At 40.2% G+C, this 24,256-nt stretch overlaps 1 protein-coding gene across 4 annotated transcripts in view; it reads right to left on the bottom strand.

Moving 5' to 3' along the window:
- Agbl1 (AGBL carboxypeptidase 1) overlaps positions 1 to 24,256 on the bottom strand; it is a 906,807-nt gene that overhangs the window by 811,553 nt on the left and 70,998 nt on the right. For 3 of the 4 annotated variants that reach the window (XM_039101030.2, XM_063280964.1, XM_008759580.4), the window contains exon 5: positions 24,100 to 24,193. In XM_039101030.2, the coding sequence (XP_038956958.1) occupies positions 24,100 to 24,193 (94 nt within the window). Of the gene's footprint in view, positions 1 to 107; positions 801 to 24,099; positions 24,194 to 24,256 lie in introns of those variants that run through there. The other variant, XM_039101031.2, reaches the window with a different exon arrangement.

Below are 24,256 nucleotides of genomic sequence, written 5' to 3'. Positions count from 1 at the left end.
GTTTAGAAATGGAATGGCAAGGGGGAGACCTTGCCTCCTTCATTCAATCTGGACCCTGAAGTTCTGTAACTACAAGGAATGCCTAAAGTCTTCTAGCATATACTGACCTTTCATTTCCAGCTCTGAATGCTTGCAGGGAGATGGAACGGTGTAAAGTTCTTGTCATATGCAGTCTGCATGTAAGCCTGGAGGTTCTACAGAACACTTTTGGGGAGTTTTCAAGACATATTTGTGAAGTCTTAGAGTCACAGACAGAGTGACAAAGTAGGATCATTTCAGGACTAGGGTAACTTTTGAAGATTCACTAAAAAGTAAAGGAGGATCTTCTACTCTTAAGAAGAAAATCTTGAAAAAAAAATCAGACCTTGATCTCACAGAGTGATGCCTTTCCTTTTCCCACATCCTTCCTATTTGCTGATCTGGTCTTAGATCTTGTTGCCCAATTTGAAGGGGTGGTGTTGGTTTTCATCGCGCATGAGAGTCGCTGCACAGATCGGATGTTTTTATTTAAAAGAAAAGAGGAAGTTGCTTGATTTCAAAATTGGCATTAACAGTAGGTGAGTGATCCAAATCATAGATGGGTGTAACACAGCCTTGGGCTGCACAAATTGAAAAGACAGTATATTGTACCAGAAATAGACTGTAGGGTTTAGGATTGGGTCTTCTAACTTTCAGATGCGGTTTCCATGTTTATAAATTGACAACACAAATGCCGCGTTCACAGCTCTAACATAAAAATTAAGATAACGTGTTTGAAAGTTCTCATGCCTTGGGTGCACGATTGACGTTTCATTTTTGTTAATACTTGTGATTAAATGTTTTAAAAATCTATGGTAATGACAATCCTCTATGAAACTCATTTATGTGAGACTCTTATATAATGGCCTGAGGGGTTCCTGTCATATCACCCCCTGAAGACAAAACAGCAACAACAGACACAAGAAACATCTTGACAGACTTGCAGCAGGTGTGCTCTGTTACTTAACACTGGGAACCAAATCCCAGGGAAGAACAGCTCTGGGACCCAAGCCACCTGCAAGGATAACTGACTGATGGGCATCCCTCTTGATGGAGGGCTAGAATGTTGCAGATCCAGGGCTTAATTACAATGTATCTTGTGTTCTTGCCAGCCTCCCTAACACTATTCCTTGCCCACCTCTCTGTCTCATCTAATACCCTGTGACTAGACTAACAGCTAAAACTTTTGGGATGAATTAACTTAGCAAACCACTAGCTTCAACCAACCAATAAGCAAAGAATGCCATTGTTCTGATAGCATCTGAAGCCTACAGCAGTGACTGCCCAGCTTTGATTTAACAAATCCAACCAATGTTTCTCATGCTTTAGGACTTGTTCTGTTAGTATAAAACTTTACTGAACTGTTACCATGTTAGAACATAGGATTTGTGATAGCCTGAATCTTTGTTCCCAAGGCACAGTCACTCCTATTTGGCCCTAGAATAAACTATCTCTTATCCCCTTTGAGATGAGAGTTTTGTTTTTATGTCAAAACTCCAACAACTGAAAGCCTAGGGTACACAAAACAAAAAGATAAATCTGTATACTTATTAATGATTTTCCTGATGAGAAAGTAAGACTCAAAGATGTACAGTGGGATAAATGGCTTTCCCAATTCTATCATGGTATAGGACAAGGTCCCATTCTTCATTGATTTGAGTGAATTCAACTCTACAAGGCTGGGACACTCATGAATTAGTTCTTGCTTTGACATACCACTTTCTACCAATTCCATAAAAGATACTTTTCCTATATCAGTATTACACACACACACACACACACCCCTGAACACATGTGCATTCATACACACACACACACACACACACACACACACACACACACACACACAAAGTTTGGGAATCATCCTGGAAGAGGTGGAGAAAGAACTAGAGGTTGGGAAGGGCTGCTGTGAAACTGTTTTTATGGACAAGACAACACTGTCCTCAGGGGACTCACAGCACGCGTGGTTACCTGCCCAAGACCTGTGCAAGTGCAACACAGTCAACAGTCCAACAAGGAGGGCGGACGCTCTTCAACCCATGCCAAGTAGCTATTGGCAATTAAAGGTTTCTGGGGAAGGGAGAGTCAGTTTAATTCCAGGGTGTGACCCCTGATGGGTTACCATACTCCAGTAGGTGACTTTGCATCATAGGAAAACAATAAATGACCTCAGCATGTTATTTTTAAAAAGGAAAGACAACGAACAGGCCATGAAGCAAGAAAAGGGACATGTTGGGTTGGAGTCTGGGGGGAGCAGAAATGGGGAAGAAGTATACATCTATTAAAGTCTCAAAGGACAAATTAAATACATGTTAAATTCCTTTCTCAGTCACAATGTTTTTTTAAATTCTTTTCCTAAGAAAAAAAATTATTTGAGTTGTTTTCCCTTTGAAGCAAGCAAGGGGAAAAAAGGCAAGATGAGAATGTGTACAAAATACCACTGAAAATTAAGTTCTTTCTAACAGTTGCCTTCCAAAATATGTTCCTCTGTTTATGCTTTTAAAGGAAGGATAACTATTGACCCAGTGGCTAATTGTTTGAGTAACTCATTTCAGCCTTCACCAGATGCTGTGATCAGAAAAAAAGAATAATAAATGCTATTTTGGAGTGAGCATGAATCCTTATCAGAAATAAAATTTAAGAAATCAATATTTGAGTCCTTCAAAAAAGAGGGAGGAAATAATAGCGAACTGAATTTTAAAGAGCTATTTTCTTGAATTTCTTTGAAATGACGATTTTATAACCAAATAGGACCAGTTTGTGAACATGACAAAATGGATTTGTAATACCAACAGCTACCAATAGATGTCACTGGGTCACACAAGCTCAGGATTCATGGACTTGTGTCAACTGGAACCTCCGTTCATGAGTCTTTGCTTCATCTACCGTTGGTCATGTTTCAGAAATATTGCCTTCCTCTATTGCTATTGCCTGATTATTTTCTGCTTTTCCTCTTTCTCTTTTATATTTTAATCTTGCAACTCTGTTATATAACCCCGTAACAGCAGCACATAATTGGGGGGGACCTTGATATTAACTCTGAAAATCCTTTTGAGGGGATTCATTTGGCCTGAATCAAGCAACATAAGATGCCATTGTATTATGTGTGATGACGCTTACTACGATTAGGGTGGTCATTTTCAAAGACAAATTGTTTCAACCTCCCGGACGCCGAGGCCCAAGGCTGCCTCTTTCCTCTTTAGAGCCTTTGTGCTATAGAAAAACTGTCCGCGGCACATGTTTTATTTATTTATTCTAGCCATTTAATCATTTCCATTTGTAAATTGAACAAAGAGAAAAGTCATCAGGCTGCAGCCATGTGTGTGTGTGTGTGTGTGTGTGTGTGTGTGTGTGTGTGTGTGTGTGTACAGCTTCTCCCACTCCTTGCACAGTTACAAGACATCACCTGATTCCGATCCACCATCACATAAAGTGAGATTATTAAACCGAGTAAACTCCACTTCCTCATCTGTATGCAAGAATAGTCATATTGCAAAACCGTTAGCAGGACCGAGCAACAGACATACAGCATCCTGAGGCAGAACATTTAGAAGTCTCTGATAGCCAGAGATAAGATGGTGGGCCTGGTGAACATTTGAAAACCCCTCTATCCTGGAAGAATGAAAACTCATATGAAAATGTAAGAAACGTCTGGACTGAGAGCTTAGGCTGCAGTGCCTCCCCCTCTGCACGTGAGAGATCCTCCAAGTTTGCCCCTTGTCATGCACACCTAAGAAGAAGCCTATTGAGGACCACCATTCACTGACACTGGTAAAATAACAAAACAAGACTGCCTGCTAGGGCTTGGGTGTAAAATGCCTGATGCGCTTAGGTGTTTGAACTCACTAGCTGGTGGTGCTGTTTTGAGGGATTGTGGAACTTCTAGGAGACCTCCTCTTACCTGGGGAAGTAGGTCACTGGGGGCAGGCAAGCTTAAGGATTTTACAACCTCACCACATGCTCTGCTTCTTGATTGCAAAAGAAATGTGACCAGTTCCCACAAGACCCTGCCTCTCAGCCTTCCTGATCATGGTGGGCTGTACCCACGAACTGCGAACTTAATGCGAACCCTTCTTTCCTTACCAAGTACAGTCACAGCCATGAGAAAAGCTGTGAATACAATGGCCATCGCTGCAGACCCTCTCTGTTCTCGTCTTCAAGAACCCAAAGTAAAGTGCTAAAGTAGTAATTATTTTTGTTTCTATCTTGATTCCACCAATCTGACCCTAGAGTTCCTACTATAATATATTTAAGTGTCAAACAGTGGGCTTGTTTTTGATAATACACTAATACAGGATTGATTATAAACTAATGTGCATGCATCTGTAAGTATAACAGAGCAGAGAAAACTACTCTTCACTTCAAAGATAGAAGGAGTCAATTTTCTGAATATTCAAAGGATACTTCTGAAGCAGAACAAATGTAATGAGAAAAAGGGAGCAAATATCTGATTTTTCACTCTGAGGAATATTCTACAGGACGTTTGTGTCTGAGATACAAGAGAAAGTTGACATGAGGCTGTAAATCTAAGACCATAAAAAATGGAAAAATATATGAAATGCGTGGTAATAGGTATAAAACTTGGCAGTTACCAACAGCAGGCAGGATTCAGCAGAAATTGAATTATTTAAATTGAAACAAAAATAGAGAATTTACCTAGAATGCAATAAAAAATAGATTTTTTTAAAGTAAAATGACAAAATCCTTCTAGGAAAAGTAGAGGAAGAGAAGAGAAAGAAGGAAATAATGGCAATATATAAAGAAAAGGCCTGAGACTGTACATTACCCATGTCTCTCTATTCTGTCTGTATCTCTAATATTGCTGTGAATAGCCCATCATTTCTTCTCCTCACCCAAATGTTGCTACCCACATTCTGTTGCTTGTTTCTCTGGCCAGGAAACATTTCTGTCTTCCATCCTCCATTCCTCGTCCCTAATACTGAGAGCTGAAGTCAGTCTTAGCTGTCAAAACTCCTTTTCAAGTCCTCTTTGAATGAATAAAAATATGACTTATTGACGGTGGTCCTGTTCATTTCCACGCAAGCCAGACAATGTACTAAAATATATTTTTGACTAGATAATACACAGTAATTCCCATTTAGTTTAAATGTTTGTAATTATAGAAGTGATGCCTAATAATTACAGAAGTTGTTAATAACTTACAGTCAGCCCCCTGACCCAGAAATGCTGGGATCCTTCTTTGAATATTTTACTGTTCAGGTCTTCCACAAAGCTTCCATAATGGATATATTAAGATATAATCAACTTAAAATTCGTTGGACACATTTATGTAAAATTTGATAAGGTTTGACAACACATAAACCTTTGACCAAAAGTAAGATGAGGAACAGCCCACAAATGTATCCTCAGGTTCCTGCGTGGTTTTCACCCTGCCTCCATGTGGACCCTCCATCTCCACACAGCAACCCGTCTGCTTCCTCTTACCATAGCTTATTCTAAAACTTAGTAAACATAGAAACACATAGGATGCATTTCTGTCTAGATTTTCTCTCTCAGTGCAATTTATTATTAATTTTTAGGTTAACATGCAAAGTAACAGCTTTTTAATTCATGTCTATGACATCTACATGCATTTGTATTATCGAGCTTTGTGTTCCTTGGCTCCTCTCCCCACTAGCCCCTCCTTGCCCTACCTAGTCCCCCTTTCTGCTCTTTTATCACATTTATTCTTCCCACACCCCTTTAGATCTCTGCTTTCCCTCACATGAACCCTGATAGTGCCATGACCTACTCATACACACATATATAAATGCACCAAATATATATAAATAATATATGCTACACACACACACACACACACATATATATATATATATATATAATTTTATATATAGCTTCCTGATATATGAAAAAACATGTGGTATTTTGTCTGAGTCTGTCTTATTTCACTTAACATAATGATTTCCAGTTGCAAATATTTTCCTGTAAATGTCATGATGTCACTTTTTTTCCCTAATGCATAAAATCCTATCAATACACACACTGTGCTCTTTCAATCCATTCATCTTTTGATGGGCAGCAGGCTGGTTCCACTTTCTAGCTGTTGTAAGAAACATGGACTTCAGCACGGTTATTTTGAGATTTACTCACGCTGTCGTCTATACCAATAATTTCTTTTATTTTCGTTGCTGATCAATACCTCATTGGATGAAAACATTACAGTTTATCTGTGCATCAGCCAGTAAATGTTAGGGTTGTCTCCTATTTTGCACTGTTGTAAATAGAGTTGCTATGAACATTGGAACTACATCTGCCAAGGGAAATGTATCTTGATTTCTACTACGTAACTACAGAAAAGGAATGCCTAGATTGCATAGTAGGTGGTCTCTGTCATTTTAATAAGCCATTTTCCACAATGGTTTTATTTCCTGTGTTCTCACCAGCAGAAAGTGAGAGCTTTGGTTCTCCAGCTTGGCTAACTCCTCTAATGTTTTTCCTTGTAATTTTTTGAGATTACAATTTAATTACAGCATTCTTCCCTTTCCTTTTCTCCCTCCAAACCTTCCCATATACCCCTAACCCTCTCCTTCAAATTCTTGGCCACTTCTTTTCTTGCATTTGTGTGTGTGTGTGTGTGTGTGTGTGTGTGTGTGTGTGTGTGTGTCTGTGTCTGTGTCTGTGTCTGTGTCTGTGTCTGTGTCTGTGTGTCTGTGTGTGTGCTGCTTTTATGTATGTTTTCAGGGCTGACTGTTTGGCACTAGGTAACCAATTGGTGTGTTCCCATTCCCAGCTTTCCTCAGTTGCTGTCTCCAGTTCGGCATGCCCTGCGGTGTTATCTTTCTTCAGCTCAAGTCTGTGCCTTAGGCTGGTGAGTCTTTATAGGTTTTGCTTCTGATATAACTTGGAGACAAAAATCTCACGGCAAATCTCCTAATCCACTGCCTCTTACAACTTTTCTTCACCCTCTTCTACAGTGTTCTCTGGGTCTTAGTTGTGGTAATGTTTTAGAGATGTACCACTGACACGTCTTGGCATTTTGATTGGCTGTGGTTTTCTGTAATGATCACTGCCCATTGCAAAGGCAAGTTTCCTTGACGACGGGTAAAGACTACACTTATCTGCGGGTATGAACACAACTGCCTATAGACTGTTTGGGGGGGTTGGTATGCTGGTTTAGTAGAGTGGTGGCTGTAGATTCTCTTCCATTAACTGTGACTTAACTAGCACTTGGGAAGTTAGCTAGGTTTCCAATCTTAGACATAGTTTCCTTCCTATTGGTTGGGTCTTATGTCTAATTAGAGAGCTGTTGGTTACAGCACATTTAGGGTTATTGTACCATACCAGTGGGTCATTTATGTGTTTCATAGGCATCATAACTTGATAGTCTTTTTTTTTCTTTTTTTCAGAGCTGGGGACCGAACCCAGGGCCTTGCGGTTGCTAGGCAAGCGCTCTACCACTGAGCTAAATCCCCAACATAACTTGATAGTCTTATTAATCATAATAATTTTTAAAGTTCTCTACTTATTGTCATAGTATGCTATATGTATTTTCCTACTGAAATATATGCTGAGCACATTTATGCATACTTCCTTATCTGTGTATCTTTTTGTAATAAATATGTTCAAATCCTATGTCCGTTTTCAGCTGAATATTTAATTTTAATTTTAATTTTAAGCACTAGCTGTATACACAAAATAAGGCACTTTTATGAGATACATGATTGACAAATATGTCTCAACCTGTGCCATATACTATTGTGACTTTACTAAAGCCTTTGAGATTTGGAGCTTTTCACTACTGATGAATCTAATTTATCTAAATAATTTTTACCTAGCCAGTAATCACATAAGCTTCCATCTTTCTTCTTACATACATCTTATAGATGTTATTTAGTTATGTCTATTATTTTTACTATTATTATTTTATGTTAAGCCCTTTTAGGTGTGAAATATAAGCTGAAATGTATCTTTTGCTTATGAATTTCCTATTATCCAAGCACCATTTATTAAGCAGATATTTGTTCTCCATGGAATTTACCTAGGTCAAGAAAACCAATGTCCAAATATGTGTAGGTTGAATTCTGAGCCACCTGTTCTGTCCCATTAATCTCTTTATCAACCTTGGCATCACTGCCTCAGTGCTGATTACTGCAGCTTTATTGTAACACTGAAATAGCATGTTCTTGCTCTTCCAACTTCGCACTTCTGTTTCAAGAACTGCCTGAGTTATTCTAGATCCTCTGCATTCCCACGTGAAATATTAAATCAATTTATTAAGTTTATCATTTTAAAAAAAGAGCTTGATAACATGTACTAGGATTTCATCGTCTGTACCTCAACTGAAGGAAAATCGACATTTTTAACTCTCAGGTCTTCTGAGCCTAGTTAGTTCTATTTGTTTGGTTGCTGTTTATTTTGTCCCTGCAGGTTTGTGAACTTTGCAGTATATATGTATCTTTTTCCTCTATTCTCAGATTTATCCCTAAACATTGAACCATTTAATGCAACTGATAATCAAAAGCAATCTTCAGATTCAGCACCATTCCTATAAAAATTTCAGCACACTTCTGAGCACAGCGTTCCTAAAAGAATAAATTCAAGTGTCTAATAAACATGTTTTAAATGTTCAACATAATTAAACATCCTGGAAATGCAATTCAAAACTTCTTTGATGTTTCTTCCTACTGGAATCAGAATGGACCAAAAAAAGAAAAACAAACAAACAAACAAACAAAAACAAAAAAAACTAAAAACAACAAAGCCGGTGAGGATGCAGGCAAAGAGAAAAAACCCTCATTCACTGTGGAGGGGGTGTAAACTGTTGCAGCCACTTTGGAAGTCAATGTGTGAGGTGCTCAAAAAGTTAAAAGGACAATTATTGTATGTGTCAGATATACTACTCCTGGGCGTATATCCAAAGAGTTGTATACATCATCACAAAAAAAAAAAAAAAAATACCTGTACAGCCATGTTCATCCCGCTCTGTTCACAATAGTTGTGTGAGGGAATCAGGCTAGCTGTCCATCATTTGTTAATGAATAATGGAAACACAGTACACATACACAATGTAATCCCATTAATTACGAAAGAATGATGCTATTACAAAGCCTTCAGGAAAACGGATATAGATGCACAACGTTACACCGAGTGAGGTCATCCAGGCCCAGAAACGACAACCCGCATACTCTCTCATTCATATGTGAACCATAGCTTGAATATTTAGATGTCTGCCCTTTAGTTGGAAGGGATGTCTCTAAAGGTCTGAAAATAATAAAGGGGCCATCGGATATGCATGGAGGGTCATGTGAGGGACGGTGAGGCACAAATGATCTGAAAGGAGAAGGCAGATACTAAGTAGGGGCTTGAACAAGAATGGAGTGGGGGTAAAGAATGGGGTTGTGGGGAGAGTGGGTGGAGGGGAAACTGTGGTCAGGATGTTTTGAATGAGAGAAGAATACATTTTAAAAATAAATTTAATGCAGAAATATTTGTGATGCTCAAAATAACTATGCTAAATAAAAGCAATATCCCAAAATCAACTCCCCCAAAACAACTCCCCACAGAAACAAAACAAAACCCAACTTGTGATATATAAATGTGCCATGTAGAAACCTACTCCTCTACAAGCTAACTGGATCTATATTATAATAATATTTTTTTAGAAAGAAGTGTAGATGGAGGTACTCTGTAGCACTAGACAATGATGCTTTGAGAATCCATAACCTTTAAATAAAAATCCAGGTGCTGGCTGTAGGACAATGTCCTATGACTTGATAGCTACAAAGCCCCCAGAGGCTCCACAAACAATAGAGACCATCACCATTGCTCTTGGTTGCTGGCCAGAACAAGTTAGAGAATCCCTATTGCTAAAAGCACCACACGTACTTTGGATGCAGAAAAATTAAGATGGGCTGAGATACAAGCTTCTTCCCTGGTAGCCCTCATACATGGTGCTAGAAGGTCGAAGAGAAAATCTATCAGTGGCCTTATTCAGCTATAAAACCAGCATGTCACAATACAAATATGCAGACAGGGTGTGTGCACAAATGTAATCATGACATGACTGTTTAAGCCGGTAACCAATCACTTCCTGACTGGATTGAAGGCCAGGAGGGAATATAAGCTTGCTACTATAAATCTACTCAAAAGATTATGACTGCCCAAATGTGACCTGAACAGGATGACACCAGTACACATGCCTAAGTGGGAAAAACAGCTCCCTCCAACCCCACCACAGAACCTCAACCCTACACAAGGAAACTATAGGCAACTGATGGGAGTGGAAGAGGGGTGATCTTCTTCCCTGGGGAAGAGCACACCAATTACTTGTCTAGCATCAAATTGTCAGTTCTGAAAACATACGTGCAAGTAACATTATATGAACTGAGCAGGTTATGTTTCTATACACAAGTACATATATCCATGCAATAACAAGTAGTAAGAAAAAAATAGGCCATAAAATTGAAGTAGAGCTAAGAAGGGTATATGAGATGGTTTGCGGGGAGGAAAGAGAAGAGGGAATTGTTGCGATTACATTACAATCTCAAAAATTAAAAAAAAAATAAAACTGAAATGAAGAATCCTATTAACTAATATCATCAACAACAATAATAAAGTCAGTAATAATAATTATAATAATAATAAATATTTTGCCTGGGGAGGGCACTGGCCCTAGAAGGTAATTTATTACTGATATTTTGATGAACTGCCATGTGGTCAAACTGCACTCTAAACATATACATGTATGCTTATAGACCCATGTCGCTTTCAACCTTGATCCAAGAAGCTTCTCATTATAGCAGGAGATAGTTAATGTTCAAACTGTTCAAAGTTCTGAGAATACGTGACTTTTGAGTCATCAGTTCTAACGGAAATAACTATAGCACCCTCTTCAAGACCTAGGGAACGTCATGGAAACACAAAGACTGTAAGAGCCACAGCGTGTGGATAAGTACCTGAAATGCTATTTTCTGGATCTGATATAGCCATGACGGTCATGAACACACTATGGTGGTAGCTGCCTGCATAGAATAATACAGGGGAAGGGGATGAAGGAAAGGAGAGGGAGAAGGGGTAAGTTGGAGTGGAAAAGAAATGAGAGAGGATGCTAGGAGTTGGTCATTAGCCTAATGTATTACAGATAAGTAAAAAAAAAATTAACAAAAATCATTTTAATGAGATGTTTTTAAAGACTACTTTTAAGCTGTGTTCTATTTTGTTTTACTTCCCAGTAGCTTACTAACCCATTTAGACATATGGTTTATTTTTGTCTACTGATCTCACAACCTTGCTAGGTACTACGTTACAGAGACATGCACATCATGAGTGATTGCTGCTCATAGGAAGGAAACGAAGGCAGCCTAGATGTCCACAATGCAATGGTAATAGCTTGTTCTAAAATTAAGTTAGGAATATTGTATCTATTCATAAGAAATATTAGTTCATTGGGTTCCGTTGTTGTTTTGTTTTGTCTTCCCTTGCCTGCTATCAGAGTCAGCCCAGTGCTGGATGAACGGAGACGTCCCCATTTTAGAGGCTTCTGCAGGGGTTTGCGCACAAGTTCTATTACTCACCTTCCATCACATATGAGCTTGGAGAAGACTCATTCATCTTCTGACTCACATTCTCTCCCTCTCCCTCCCTTTCTCCTATTCATCCCTCTTTTCTTGTCCTCCTCCCCAGCTCTCTTAGCTCCAGTACTCTGTCCTATAAATTCTAGGCACCTGGGACACCCCAAGCTTCAGATTGGCTCCCTGCCTCTGTCTCCTTAACTACAGGCTTCTTTTGGGCTGCACCTGGGTCTGTCACTACCAATGCCCTCTGCGCTGTTGCTTGGAAATTCAGTCATCAGGGAAAACACAGGAATTTATCCTTAAGGGATCACTATTCATTACTGCCAGATGTATATATGTTTAAAAACATTGCTTTATCTATATTTTTATTTCCTTCTTGTGGAAAGAAAATCTAACCCTAGTTTTCCTGTCTTGCCCTAGGTCATTCTGTTCATATGTTTACGTGAGTTTGAAACTTAACATTTTTCTATTCAAGGCTTGTATTGAAAGCAATTTTTCAAGACAAGCCTCTTTCTCTATTTTTGTGTTTTGCTACATAACACCATAATATATAAACATATCACATTTACCAACAATTCTCTGTTATTGAATTTTCTGCTTATATCATTTCTGATTATAAATAACATTGTTATTGATATTTGCAAGCATGAGCCTTCTTCATCCAGCTTTCACAGTCATTATTTAGGACAGAGTTGAGAAGTGAAATTTTTCAGTTGAGTAATGGGAACTTCCTGCTACTCTTGGTCAACATCACCGACTGTTTTCATGAATGGGTTATCTACATTCCCACCAGTGTAAAAGTGTCCATCGTAGTAAATCCTCACCAACGGTAAATTCTATCAATATTTCAAAATCTTTGCTGCTCTGATTTATACAATGGGTGTCTTCATCTAAATTATATTAACAGATTGCTAAAGAGTTGAATTAGTGTAATTTATCCATTTTCTCTTTTCTTTGTGAATTATGTATTTTATTATTTTCTACTAAGATACTAGTTTTTTTTAACATCGATTTGGATTAGCTTTCTGCTTCATACTCATGCTGTATACACCGACTATGCACTAAATTGCACACACGTGTGCACCTTCACACCTACACATAAATGTGTATGCTTTTTGTGTATTCCCTTTCTCTTCTGCCTCTGTCTAGAAGAGCTTGTTTAGAATTTCCTTAGCATCTACACACTACCCTCCATACTCCATGCCCCAAGCTTCTTTCCTTGGAAATTCTTCTCTGCCAGTTTCTGGGTACACTGAGACCCCCTTCGTGAATGCCCTGTCATTCTGGCATTTGTCTTGCTCTTTTAAATGCTGATGTACTATGGGCCATCTACAAGCTCCTTGAGGGCAAGAACCATTTCTTTTCATCTCAAATCCCACACGCATCTGCTAAAAATAAAATCTTCAAATACTATTGAGTGAATAAATTAATGGTTGAAAGGATGAACCTCAGGTAAAATCCAAGCATCAATGTTCATTAAATTATCTGGCATTCACTGAATACCTATGATGGACTATCTGAACGAAATTCAAACTTAATTTATAATAATTCACTTTTTTTCAATAGCCATCCATTGTTCTCTATTTTTCTCATCAGCTCTGTTCAATATAACTGATGATCGCAGCGAGATCCAATATCAAAATAGCACTGTAATTGAACTAAACAGAAAACTGCCCTCATCCTGAAATCTCCGCCCAAACTCTTCAAAACGGTTAGTGTTCAATAAAATAACTGTGCTTTCTCTGGGCCTTTTCCTTTCTGGCTGACTGGGTGGCTTTTATATGTTAAACATACTTAACTTACTTAACTTCAAGATACCATATCGCATCACTCTCAGCTCCACAGGAAAAGAGCTTCCCCAATTTGCTTTATGATCTTATGACTGTGGTTTGTAACTGTGGAATCATTCCCTGTAGAATGTGGCCATGGCCCCCTCTGAACAAAGACTGGTAGACATGAGTGTTTCCTGCTAAGAGGATCTCTCTCTCTCTCTCTTCTCTCTCTCTCTCTCTCTCTCTCTCTCTCTCTCTCTCTCTCTCTCTCTCTCTCTCTCTCTCTCTCTTTCCAGTTCCCCAAATGCTCTCCCTCAAATTCACAAGTAATTTTGTAAACGATCTTTGATCTGTAGGAAAATAGGAAGATTCAAACATATATATAAAATTTTACTTATAGGGCTGGGCTCAGAGATTTATTCCTACAGCAAGCAAAAGTATCCAAAAGTCTGCCACCTATTGAGATGCAAACTGAGGCGGGTAACTATGGAGAGGTGGAATAGTATAACTTGTAGCAAAAACATATGGAAATAAAAGTATAGTTACAAGATAGAACATGCCAAGTCCCTCTAATATACATAGGACCCAGGATGTGTGTTCTGTTTCTAATAACAGGTTATCAAACCAATTCTGACTCCCTCATCACATCATAATAAATGTCACAGCAACAGTGGAAATCATGTACTTGCCAATCATTGTTCACAAGTCAAAGAATGGTCTTGGAATCTCTGCACACCTCAGTCATACATAAGTCTCAGAGCCACCCCTCTCCAAGATATATAGATTACCTCACTCGGGTGACAAAAGATCAGAGAGCTTCTCAGATGGAGGAAAAGGAAAAGCCTAGAGCCTCAAGCTCACAGTGCCACTAGACTAAGCCTTTCAAGGCCCCAAATGGATACTCTGCTGATGTCAAGGAAAACTCAAGCAGATGCTCTGACTGACAAAATCACATAAGAACATCTTCAAGGAATAGAAAACTCACCCACTTTGCAAACCAAGAGTCTACCTCCTATCAAGATGGAAACAGGGACAAGTAACTATGCAGAGGTAAAATAGTATACAAATTTAAGAGATCCTGACAGAAATTGGAGGATAGTTACAGGGGACATATAGAGCATGTCAAGTCTCTCTAGTATACATAGGACCCAGGCTGTGTGCTCTGTACTGTATGGATCACTGAATCACTGGATAACTATGGACAGTCTTCCTGTCTCACACCCAGCATTGTAGTTGTTGCAGATTCAGAATCTTGAGGACAAAAATCTATCTTCTGTTATTTGTAATTCTTCACTGCCTGCTACCAAGATAAATGTATCAAGTGTCACATAACAGTCTTAAAACATATCTGTTTTGTATTATGCAGTAGGGCATCCTTCAGTAACAGAAGATGTCTTGAAACTCATTAGGAGTTTGATGAGTTTGTCTGGGTTTCATTGACCTCACCTTAGATGAAAGAGGTGGACAAGAAGGAAAGTTCCTTGGAAGCCTCCAGCTTTCAATCCTGTGACTTGAATATCTATGACTAACCCTAACAGAGAGAGGTCAGTGGCCTCTTAAGAAGATGAAAGGGATTTCAACCATAGACCTCATTGCCAGGGTTTAATTCATGTAGGAAACTATTCATTCCGCTATCAACTACAGGCTTGGAGTCAGGTTGCAGAAGCCATAATCACTCTGTCAGTAAGTTGAGCACATGGTGCACATCCCCAATATCATCACTTGTGAAGCTGGGTTGGAATTTTTTTTTGTTCCTGTTCCAAAATATTTGAGTCCAAGTGCCCCGAAGCACATGGCTTCTGAATCACAATTATGAGCCCACGCCTGAAAAACTCAGATTCTACTTACATTGAGTGGAAGGGTATAATGTTTTTAATGAGAATAGAAGCAAAGAACACCCAGAAGAAATATGGTATCTATTTCAAGAAACAGAAAATTCGGTTCCCTGTAACTTGAAACCCCACTCTCTCAGTGGCAAAGCTGTGTCATCTACGTTGCTTATGATGACAAGGAAACCATTAGCTTTGGCAAAGTCTCCATTCATTTATCAACTACTATGCTCGAATAAAATGGAATGGTATGCTGGTTAGAGGAAGCTCAGATGGCTTGACTTTGGAAAGACACTGGTTCGGGAGAAAAAGAAGTATGGGAAATTTTTCTAGCTCATAAACGGAAGATGAAATCACCATAAATAGCTGCCAATGTAGCAATGCCCAGTAATCCTGCACTCAGGCAAAGCTCAAATGCCAAAGAGCCCTGGCAGACAAGAGCTCAAAAGGGAGAAGATCACTATCACTATTCTAAGTACAGAGAGCAACTAGGACAGCCAACAGGACACTAAACTGAAGAATTTGCTTATGTGGCTTGTTTAAGACCCAAACACAACACCGCCTTCTGTTGCCAAGGTATTTAATCCCAGGACCTCTAGAGCATAGAATATGACCCACAATTGTGCAAGATAGTCCATGGCCCAAAGACCCCTGGCTTGAAAGATAAATCCTAACATAATAGATCTGCTGAAAGCCTGAGAAAGGTGTGATGATATTGAAGACCTCTTGTGTAAAGACGAAGCTAGCATGGTCCTGAATACAATTCTCAACTTGCCATATTCTTGGCGAAGCTTCAGAGACAATCTCAGCCTATGGCTGAACCAAGAGGCAGTCCAGTGATTAGAGAACACAATGGAGTTGAAGAAGCAGCTCCCGCTCAGAAAGTTGTGATTGGCTTAGAACTCTGTGAGGCATGGCAAGCTAGGAGAGTTTAAAGTCCTAGGAGCTGCTGTATACTGTCATATCTGATCATCCAGCTTCAACCATGGGTTACATATGGTCTGGGCACCCAGCAGGATTAGAGAGGATGTAGCTATGCTTTGGGAAATGTCATGGGAACAGTCAGTGAACATGACTATCATCACTACTAAAAAGCTAGAGCCCTGTAAGTAAAGGAAAAAGGGGGAAGCTTGAAGCAGAGAGTGTTAAGATATAGAACAACATAAGCTCTTCTAAGTCACAAAATGAGTCAAGAATCTGCAAGTGATCACCTTTGACTCAGAAAATTATCATGCTTAGTAAGTTTGAACTGATCCAGGAAAACTGTGTGGATAAACAAACTGGTAGCAAAGCACCAAGCTCTCAGACCTAGGGTCATTTCTGTCTCCTGATTTTTATACACCACCCCTTCTGATTCTAAACCTCCTCCTGGATCTATTAACAGACCAACAGCTGCTACCTAATTCAAAGGAAAGCAAAGTTTTCATAGGAGTGTTGCTCCCATATTCTGAAAAGCCCTTCATCTTTAGAGCCTTCCCTTCAGCCAGCCTGTCAGATCCCTAAGACAACTCTAACCAAGACACAGGGCTCTATCACTTCCCTTCCCTGCAGCGATCAAAACCTTTCTCTTTTTAAGACTGATATTCCAGTTTCTCTTCTCTTGGCTGACTTCTTTCCAAAGGCACCTCGGTCCCTCATTCCATACAGTTTTGGTAGAGGGACCACATGAATTTTCAGATATGTTTAGACACCTACATGTGGACCCTACATGTGGTCCCAGGGTAGGATCAAGAACAAAGGTGACAGGCAGCACGAAGGGACCTCCTTGGTAGATGCTACACTGCACTTACCAGTGCATTCAGAAATCACCAATATTTTTTAGTTAAAGTATTTCTTTTGGTGTATATTATGACATTTGCATACTAATACTGAGGTGTTACAGAGATGATTAGTACAGTCTCTGCCCAAAATCACAAAGCAAAACTTGTGAAGTATTCCATATATTAATCAATGGAAACACTAATCACCCTAATTTAGCTCATTGCATACCATATACTTGCATCAAATTATCACACAGTACCTTACAAGTAAGAATGACAATGTATAAATCTTTTAAACTACATTTCTTTTTAATTTAACCGAGAGTGTACCATAGTCTATTCATGGAGCTAGACGTAAACATGGTTCGATTTCTACCTTGATAAGCTAAGTTTAGAGGGGAGAGAAAACTCTGGCTGGAGCAACAGTGTACAAAATTAAGTACAAAGTGTGTTGAAAGAATGAAGAAGATTCCAGAGCAGCACCGGGGACAGGAGACTCCCTCCCCCCGACTCCCTGACATGGAGACTAGGTAGCTGTTTTCCCTTTGATAGAATAGCAATATCATTCCTCGAGCAAGCCCCACTTAGAGACAGCTGGAGAGATAAAGCGAAGAAGAGGTGGAGATAAACCGAAGCACATTCCTGCTGGCTTGAAGGCAGGGAAGAAGACCACTTAGAGGGCAGGGATGGCTTTCCAAGTCTGCCCATGACTGTTCAGACCAAAACAACAGATGTAGGGAGCAAAAAGAAGTGAGAAGGCACAAGCCAAGACACCCGCATCTTGGTGAAGAGTAACAATATGATGACCATCTAGCAAATGAAGGAAGCCTAGAGCGGCTGCCTTCCCTGGCATGGAGCCTGGCATGAGGCTACAGGAGGTTTGGGATATCGCTGTACGGGCCCTTTCTCCCTACTAAGGCTGGAGCTACTCCCATAAATCTTGCCCTGAGTACCGCTGGAGATCGGAGGACAGCTGCGTGTCTATTTTAGGTGCACAGGGGAGAAGTAGAGCAGGTTTAATCTTCACAGGAGGAAGGAGTCACAGTGGCACCACACTGGGCACCAGTTCTCCAGAAGGCATCCTGCAATAACTCCCCCACAGTTTGCAAGGTCTTGGAGGACGATATTCAGTCCTATAGGCATGCTATCATATTCTCCCCTGGAAGAACCCTCAAAGCCATAGGTCTAGCATGTAAGTGCAAGCAATTAAGGGCAGTTTATTTTGGTTCATCTTATTTGAGATTTGGGGAATGGGGCTTACAGAGCAGGCGGCCTATTACCCAGCTGTATCTCTATTACTGGCGAGTAACATATCCTAGCATGTCAAATCTCACAGACGTTTTTAGCCATTACTTCTTTTTTATTGGATATTTTATGTATTTACATTTCAAATGTTATCCCCTTTCCCCCTCTCTCATCGCCCCTCCCCCTGCTTCTATGAAGATGCCCACACTTCCACCCACTCACTCCCACCTCAACACCCTGGCATTTCCCAACAGCCTGGGGAAACAAGGCTTCACAGAACCAAGGGCTTCTCCTCCTATTGATGCCAGACAATGCAATCCTCTGCAACATATGTGGCTAGAGCCATGGGTCCCTTCATGTGTACTCTTTGGTTGATGGTTTAGTCTCTGGGGGTCTGGAGGAGTCTGGTTGGTTGATATTGTACTTTCTATGTGGTTGCAAATCCCTTCAGCTCCTTCAGTCCTTTCTCTAACTCCTCCATTGGGGTCCTCATGCTCAGTCCAATGGTTAGCTTCAAGCATCCTCATCTGTATCAATAAGGCTCTGGCAGAGCCTCTTGAGAGACATCCATATCAGGCTCCTGTCAGCAAACACTTCTGGGCATCAGCAATAATGACTGTGTTTGGTAGCTGCATATGGGATGGGTCCACTGGCGGGGCAGTCTCTGGATGGCCTTTCCTCCAGTCTCTGCTTGACTCTTTGTACCTGTATTTCCTCCATGAGTATTTTGTTCCCTCTTTAAGAAGAAATGAAGTATCCACATTTTGGTCTTCCTTCTTCTTGAGCTTCATGTGGTCTGTGAACTATATCTTGGTTATTCCGAGCTTTGGGGCTAATATCCACTTATCAGTGATTGCATACTATGTGTGCTCTTTTGTGACTGGGTTACCTCACTCAGGATGATATTTTCTAGTTCTATCCATCTGCCTAAGAATTTCATGTAATCATTCTTTTGTGTTTTTTTGTTTTGTTTTGTTTTGTTTTTGTTGTTGTTATTGGAGCTGGGACTTCTTTTTATCTTTATTAACTTGAGTATTTCTTATTTACATTTAGAGTGTTATTCCCCTTCCCAGTTTCCGGGCCAACATCCCCCTAAACCCTCTCCCTCCCCTTCTATATGGGTGTTCCCCTCCCATCCTCCCCCCATTACCACCCTCCCCCCAACAATCACGTTCACTAGGTGTTCAGTCTTGGCAGGACCAAGGGCTTCCACTTCCATTGGTGCTTTTACTAGGCTATTCATTGCTACCTATGAGGTTGGAGCCCAGCATCAGGCCATGTATAGTCTTTGGGTAGTGGCTTAGTCCCTGGAAGCTCTGATTGGTTGGCATTGTTGTTCACATGGGGTCTTGAGCCCCTTCAAGCTCTTCCAGTCCTTTCTCGGATTCCTTTATCGGGGTTCCGTTCTCAGTTCAGTGGTTTGCTGCTGGCATTCGCCTCTGTATTTGCTGTATTCTGGCTGTGTCTCTCAGGAGAGATCTACATCCAGTTCCTGTCAGTCTGCACTTCTTTGCTTCATCCATCTTATGTAATTGGGTGGCTGTATATGTATGGGCCACATGTGGGGCAGGCTCTGAATGGGTGTTCCTTCTGCCTCTGTTTTAAAATTTACCTCCCTATTCCCTGCCAAGGCTATTCTTGTTCCCCTTTTAAAGAAGGAGTGAAGCATTCGCATTTTGGTCATCCTTCTTGAGTTTCATGTGCATCTAGGGTAATTCAAGCATTTGGGCTAATAGCCACTGATGAATGAGTGCATACCATGTGTGTTTTTCTGTGACTGGGTTACCTCACTCAGGATGATTTTTTTCCAGTTCCCTCCATTTGCCTATGAATTTCATAAAGTCATTGTTTTGATAGCTGAGTAATATTCCATTGTGTAGATGTACCACATTTTCTGTATCCATTCCTCTGTTGAAGGGAATCTGGGTTCTTTCCAGCTTCTGGCTACTATAAATAAGGCTGCTATGAACATAGTGGAGCATGTGTCTTTGTTATATGTTGGGGCATCTTTTGGGTATATGCCCAAGAGAGGTATAGCTGGGTCCTCAGGCAGTTCAATGTCCAATTTTCTGAGGAACCTCCAGACTGATTTCCAGAATGTTTGTACCAGTCTGCAATCCCACCAACAATGGAGGAGTGTTCCTCTTTCTCCACATCTTTGCCAGCATGACTAAAGATGTTGAACATTTCTTTAGGTGTTTCTCAGCCATTCGACATTCCTCAGCTGTGAATTCTTTGTTTAGCTCTGAACTCCATTTTTTAAATAGGGTTATTTGACTCCCTGCAGTCTAACTTCTTGAGTTCTTTGCATATTTTAGATATAAGCCTTCTATCAGTTGTAGGATTGGTAAAGATCTTTTCCCAATCTGTTGGTTGCTGTTTTGTCCTAACCACAGTGTCCTTTGCCTTACAGAATCTTTGCAGTTTCATGAGATCCCATTTGTCGATTCTTGATCTTAGAGCATAAACCATTGGTGTTTTGTTCAGGAAAATTTCCCCAGTGTCCATGTGTTCGAGACTCTTCCCCACTTTTTCTTCTATTAGTTTGAGTGTATCTGGTTTGATACTGACCCCCAGTTGAACCAGCACCATTTGCTGAAAATGCTATCTTTTTTCCATTGGATGTTTTGGCTCCTTTGTCAAAAATCAAGTGACCATAGGTGTGTGGGTTCATTTCTGGGTCTTCAGTTCTATTCCACTGGTCTATCTGTCTATCTCTGTACCAATACCATGCAGTTTTATCACTATTGCTCTGTAATACTGCTTGAGTTCAGGGATAGTGATTCCCCCAGAAGTCCTTTTATTGTTGAGGGTAGTTTTAGCTATCCTGGGCTTTTTGTTATTCCAGATGAATTTTCAAATTGTTCTATCTAACTCTCTGAAGAACTGGATTGGTATTTTGATGGGGATTGCATTGAATCTGTAGATCACTTTTGGTAAAATGGCCATTTTTAATCATTGTTTTTAATAGCTGAGTAGTACTCCATTCTGTAAGTGCACAACATTTTCTGTATCCATTCCTTTCTTGAAGGACTCTAGCCATTATTTCTAATGCCTACAACAAGCCTATATGTTAAGGCTTGATATTCACTCTTTGAGAAATGCCAGAGTTAGTTAAGAAAGGTAAAGTGTCTCACCAAGGAATCAATTAGAGCTGCTTGGGGGGTATCTTCCAATTTAGATGCCTTCATTCCTTATCTAGTTGGAAAGAGGGGAGGGGTTAAAAAACAAAGGAGCTTTGGGAAAGAATTCAAAAGCTGGGAGAATAGCTGTTTAGCCTCTGAGAGAAAATGACCGTTCGGTTGAGGAGAAAGATTCCCTATCATTAAGCAAATTGTTCCATGGATATGAACCGTTTAGACAATAAAAGAAATTTAAGCAAATGTGAACTACTTGTGATTGTCTTACATATGGTGGTTTTAGAAATATAACCCTGGAAACAGACTACAAAATACTCCAATGGTGCTTTCCAGGATGGGGTTCATGGATCAGGTGGTACTTAAATTCTGGCTCCTTCACGTAAATCCCCAGCAAGTTACTTAGCTTCTTCCAGCTTTCATCCCCTGTGCCCTGTAAATTTAGACACAGTAATAGTACCTGCCTCAAAGAGGAAAAGAGGCTCAAAAGAGATAGGGCATGCTTAAGGGCCAGGTGTGGTGTTAGGCACCGAGTCAACACCATGGCCATGCCAGCTACATTTTAAAGGCTCATGGAGATGCCTCTCCTCTGTGAACATTTGGTTTTCAGTTTGGCATTTTGCTTAAGAAGGGGCACCATCTGGCAGAAGATTTCTAAGACAGATCAGATAGAAAGAAATGGTGGGCGCGGTACTTAAGAGAACACTGCTGAGATTCCTATTAACTTTTCTGTTCATGGAAGCATCACACCCCCCCCACCCCACCCCCTGGTTAATCTCTGATGCTGTTTGTCCATTGTTCTATGGCACCTTGATCAGATCTGTACCCGAACCTGACTTTTTGCAGAAGCAAAGGAAAGCAATATAGACAGCAACAGGAGGTATCCCTAATAAGGAACTTGTATGCTTTAATTACTTATTACTGTTTTACATGTGGTATTCCTATTGCTTTGTTCTCTCAATCATAGCCTTCATAATAGAGACAACAGAAGCCATCAGGACGGGAAAACAATAGGACCAATGCCTTGATACCCAAAGTTAACCGATCAGGACTTCTTAGAAAAACACTTCAAAAAATATGGTACCCATGGCAAAGAAGAGATCATTTAGGTAGACACGTATGTGCAAGGGCCCAGTGAACACAAGATCGAATTTCATGCTGTATGAGAAAAACCAGACAACTGCATGCTATAGGAACAGCATATTCGAGGTACTGTTATGAAAAGATGGATAAAGCTCATGTGTTAATGGCCAAAAGACATGTTGAGACTGCAGATCTCAGCAGCAAAGGCAGTGCACAGTGACAAAATTGATGGCATAACCAAGTCCTGAACATCCCAATGGGCACAGATGATTAAGGACAAACTGCTTTCCATCATTGTTTCTCACTGCCACCTATACCTTCTTTAAATCTAGAATACATTCCCAAAAGTGGGACACATTAGGTGGAAAAGCATCATGAGCTAAATGATCACTAATCTGATTTTGGTTCCTGGTGAGAATTTTTCTCATCTAATGCAGTGGACATAAAAGGACAAAGTAAAGTGAAACTACAGAAAAATAAAGGGGTTATTTTTACTCTTGCTTTTGACCCTGAGGTGGTTCACTTATTACATGAGGATCCCCTGGTAGAGTTGTGTTGACTGCTACTTTGCAATAAGTTTCCATTTTAGAGAGGAAATTTCCAAAATGAAATGCATACTATTCTAGCCCCTTTAAAAAGGTGGTCTGTAAAAAGTAGAGTTCCCTGACCAGATGGATCTCGGAATGGAGCACACTACATAGCAATTTTAGGCCCAGTGTATATAAGTTTTACAAAAGGCTCTGCAAAGACTTAGCATAAAGAAACCTATCTCACTTAGTTTAGCCCAGAACTTCTCAATTTATTTGATGAGGCCATTTTTTTAGGTATATGTAATGCATTTCACTTCAGGAAACGCTGGCGTAGAGAGCTGTAGGTGAGAATGGATGGTGGTGGCATAACTGTGGTGACCCAGGAGAAAAATAATCAGGTGAAACACGAGCCCGAGATTGATGTTAGGATGCAGAAAATATCATGGCTGGGCATGGAAATGCTACTTGCCAAATGACCCCATATATCTTAGAAATTGGCTGAATTTCTTCTAATATTCTCTCAAGGTCCTCTCTGAGTCACTCCCATAAATGATGGATCTTAATGGTTCCAAATATCTCTAAAGCCTTTATGTGAAACCATCTCCCTTTTTAACTTAGTGATTCACACCACTCTGGGATGTAGAGGCCAAGAGAATGGTCCAGGTTTCATTCTCCAGACATAAAACCATGTAACAAGACCGGCACACAACCATGATAAACTATTAGAAGGCTCAGGACTCATCTAAGAAGTTTAACTGGCTGATTTTTTTGAGACTGTGTCACTCCTGGGCTGTCTTCTGAGGGTTACACTCATTTATCACTGCAGGTAAAAAAGGATTTATCTGAAAGCACCAGACCAAAATCAACAACAACAAGAAAAGAACATGAGGTCTGAATGATACAGATTTAAATTTCACCTCTGGTGTTCCCCAGCATCGTGACCCTAGATAAAGCTCTCTGCATTTTAGACTGAGAGTTATGTGCTCATTTGGGATTATCATGAAGATGAGAGGAGATGAGGAATTTAGAGTCAGGTAGAGAAGCAGATTGATATGGAATAGACTTGCTGTACATTTATAAGGAAGAAGGCATCAACAGATTGGACTGGAAGCATCAAGGAGATCTAAGGGCAACTGCCTTTATCTTCTATGTATCACACAGACCCCGGGGTACTATGAGCATGCTCTGTACCTGATTGTCCGGGTGTGCTTTCGGGTATAAGGAGAAATGACCTTGAAGAGCAGTTCCATCGCTCCATTAATTCCCAGCATGGCTCCCATGGTTACTGAAGACAAAATTCACAGTAGTGAGTAGCTATCATCACAAGAAGACATGCCAATACAACTTG

This window comes from Rattus norvegicus, chromosome 1 (assembly GCF_036323735.1).
Source record: "Rattus norvegicus strain BN/NHsdMcwi chromosome 1, GRCr8, whole genome shotgun sequence".
NCBI classification, from domain to species: Eukaryota; Metazoa; Chordata; class Mammalia; order Rodentia; family Muridae; genus Rattus; species Rattus norvegicus.
The sequence above is the reverse complement of the archived record's forward strand: the minus strand, read 5'-3'. Positions and strand labels throughout refer to the sequence as shown.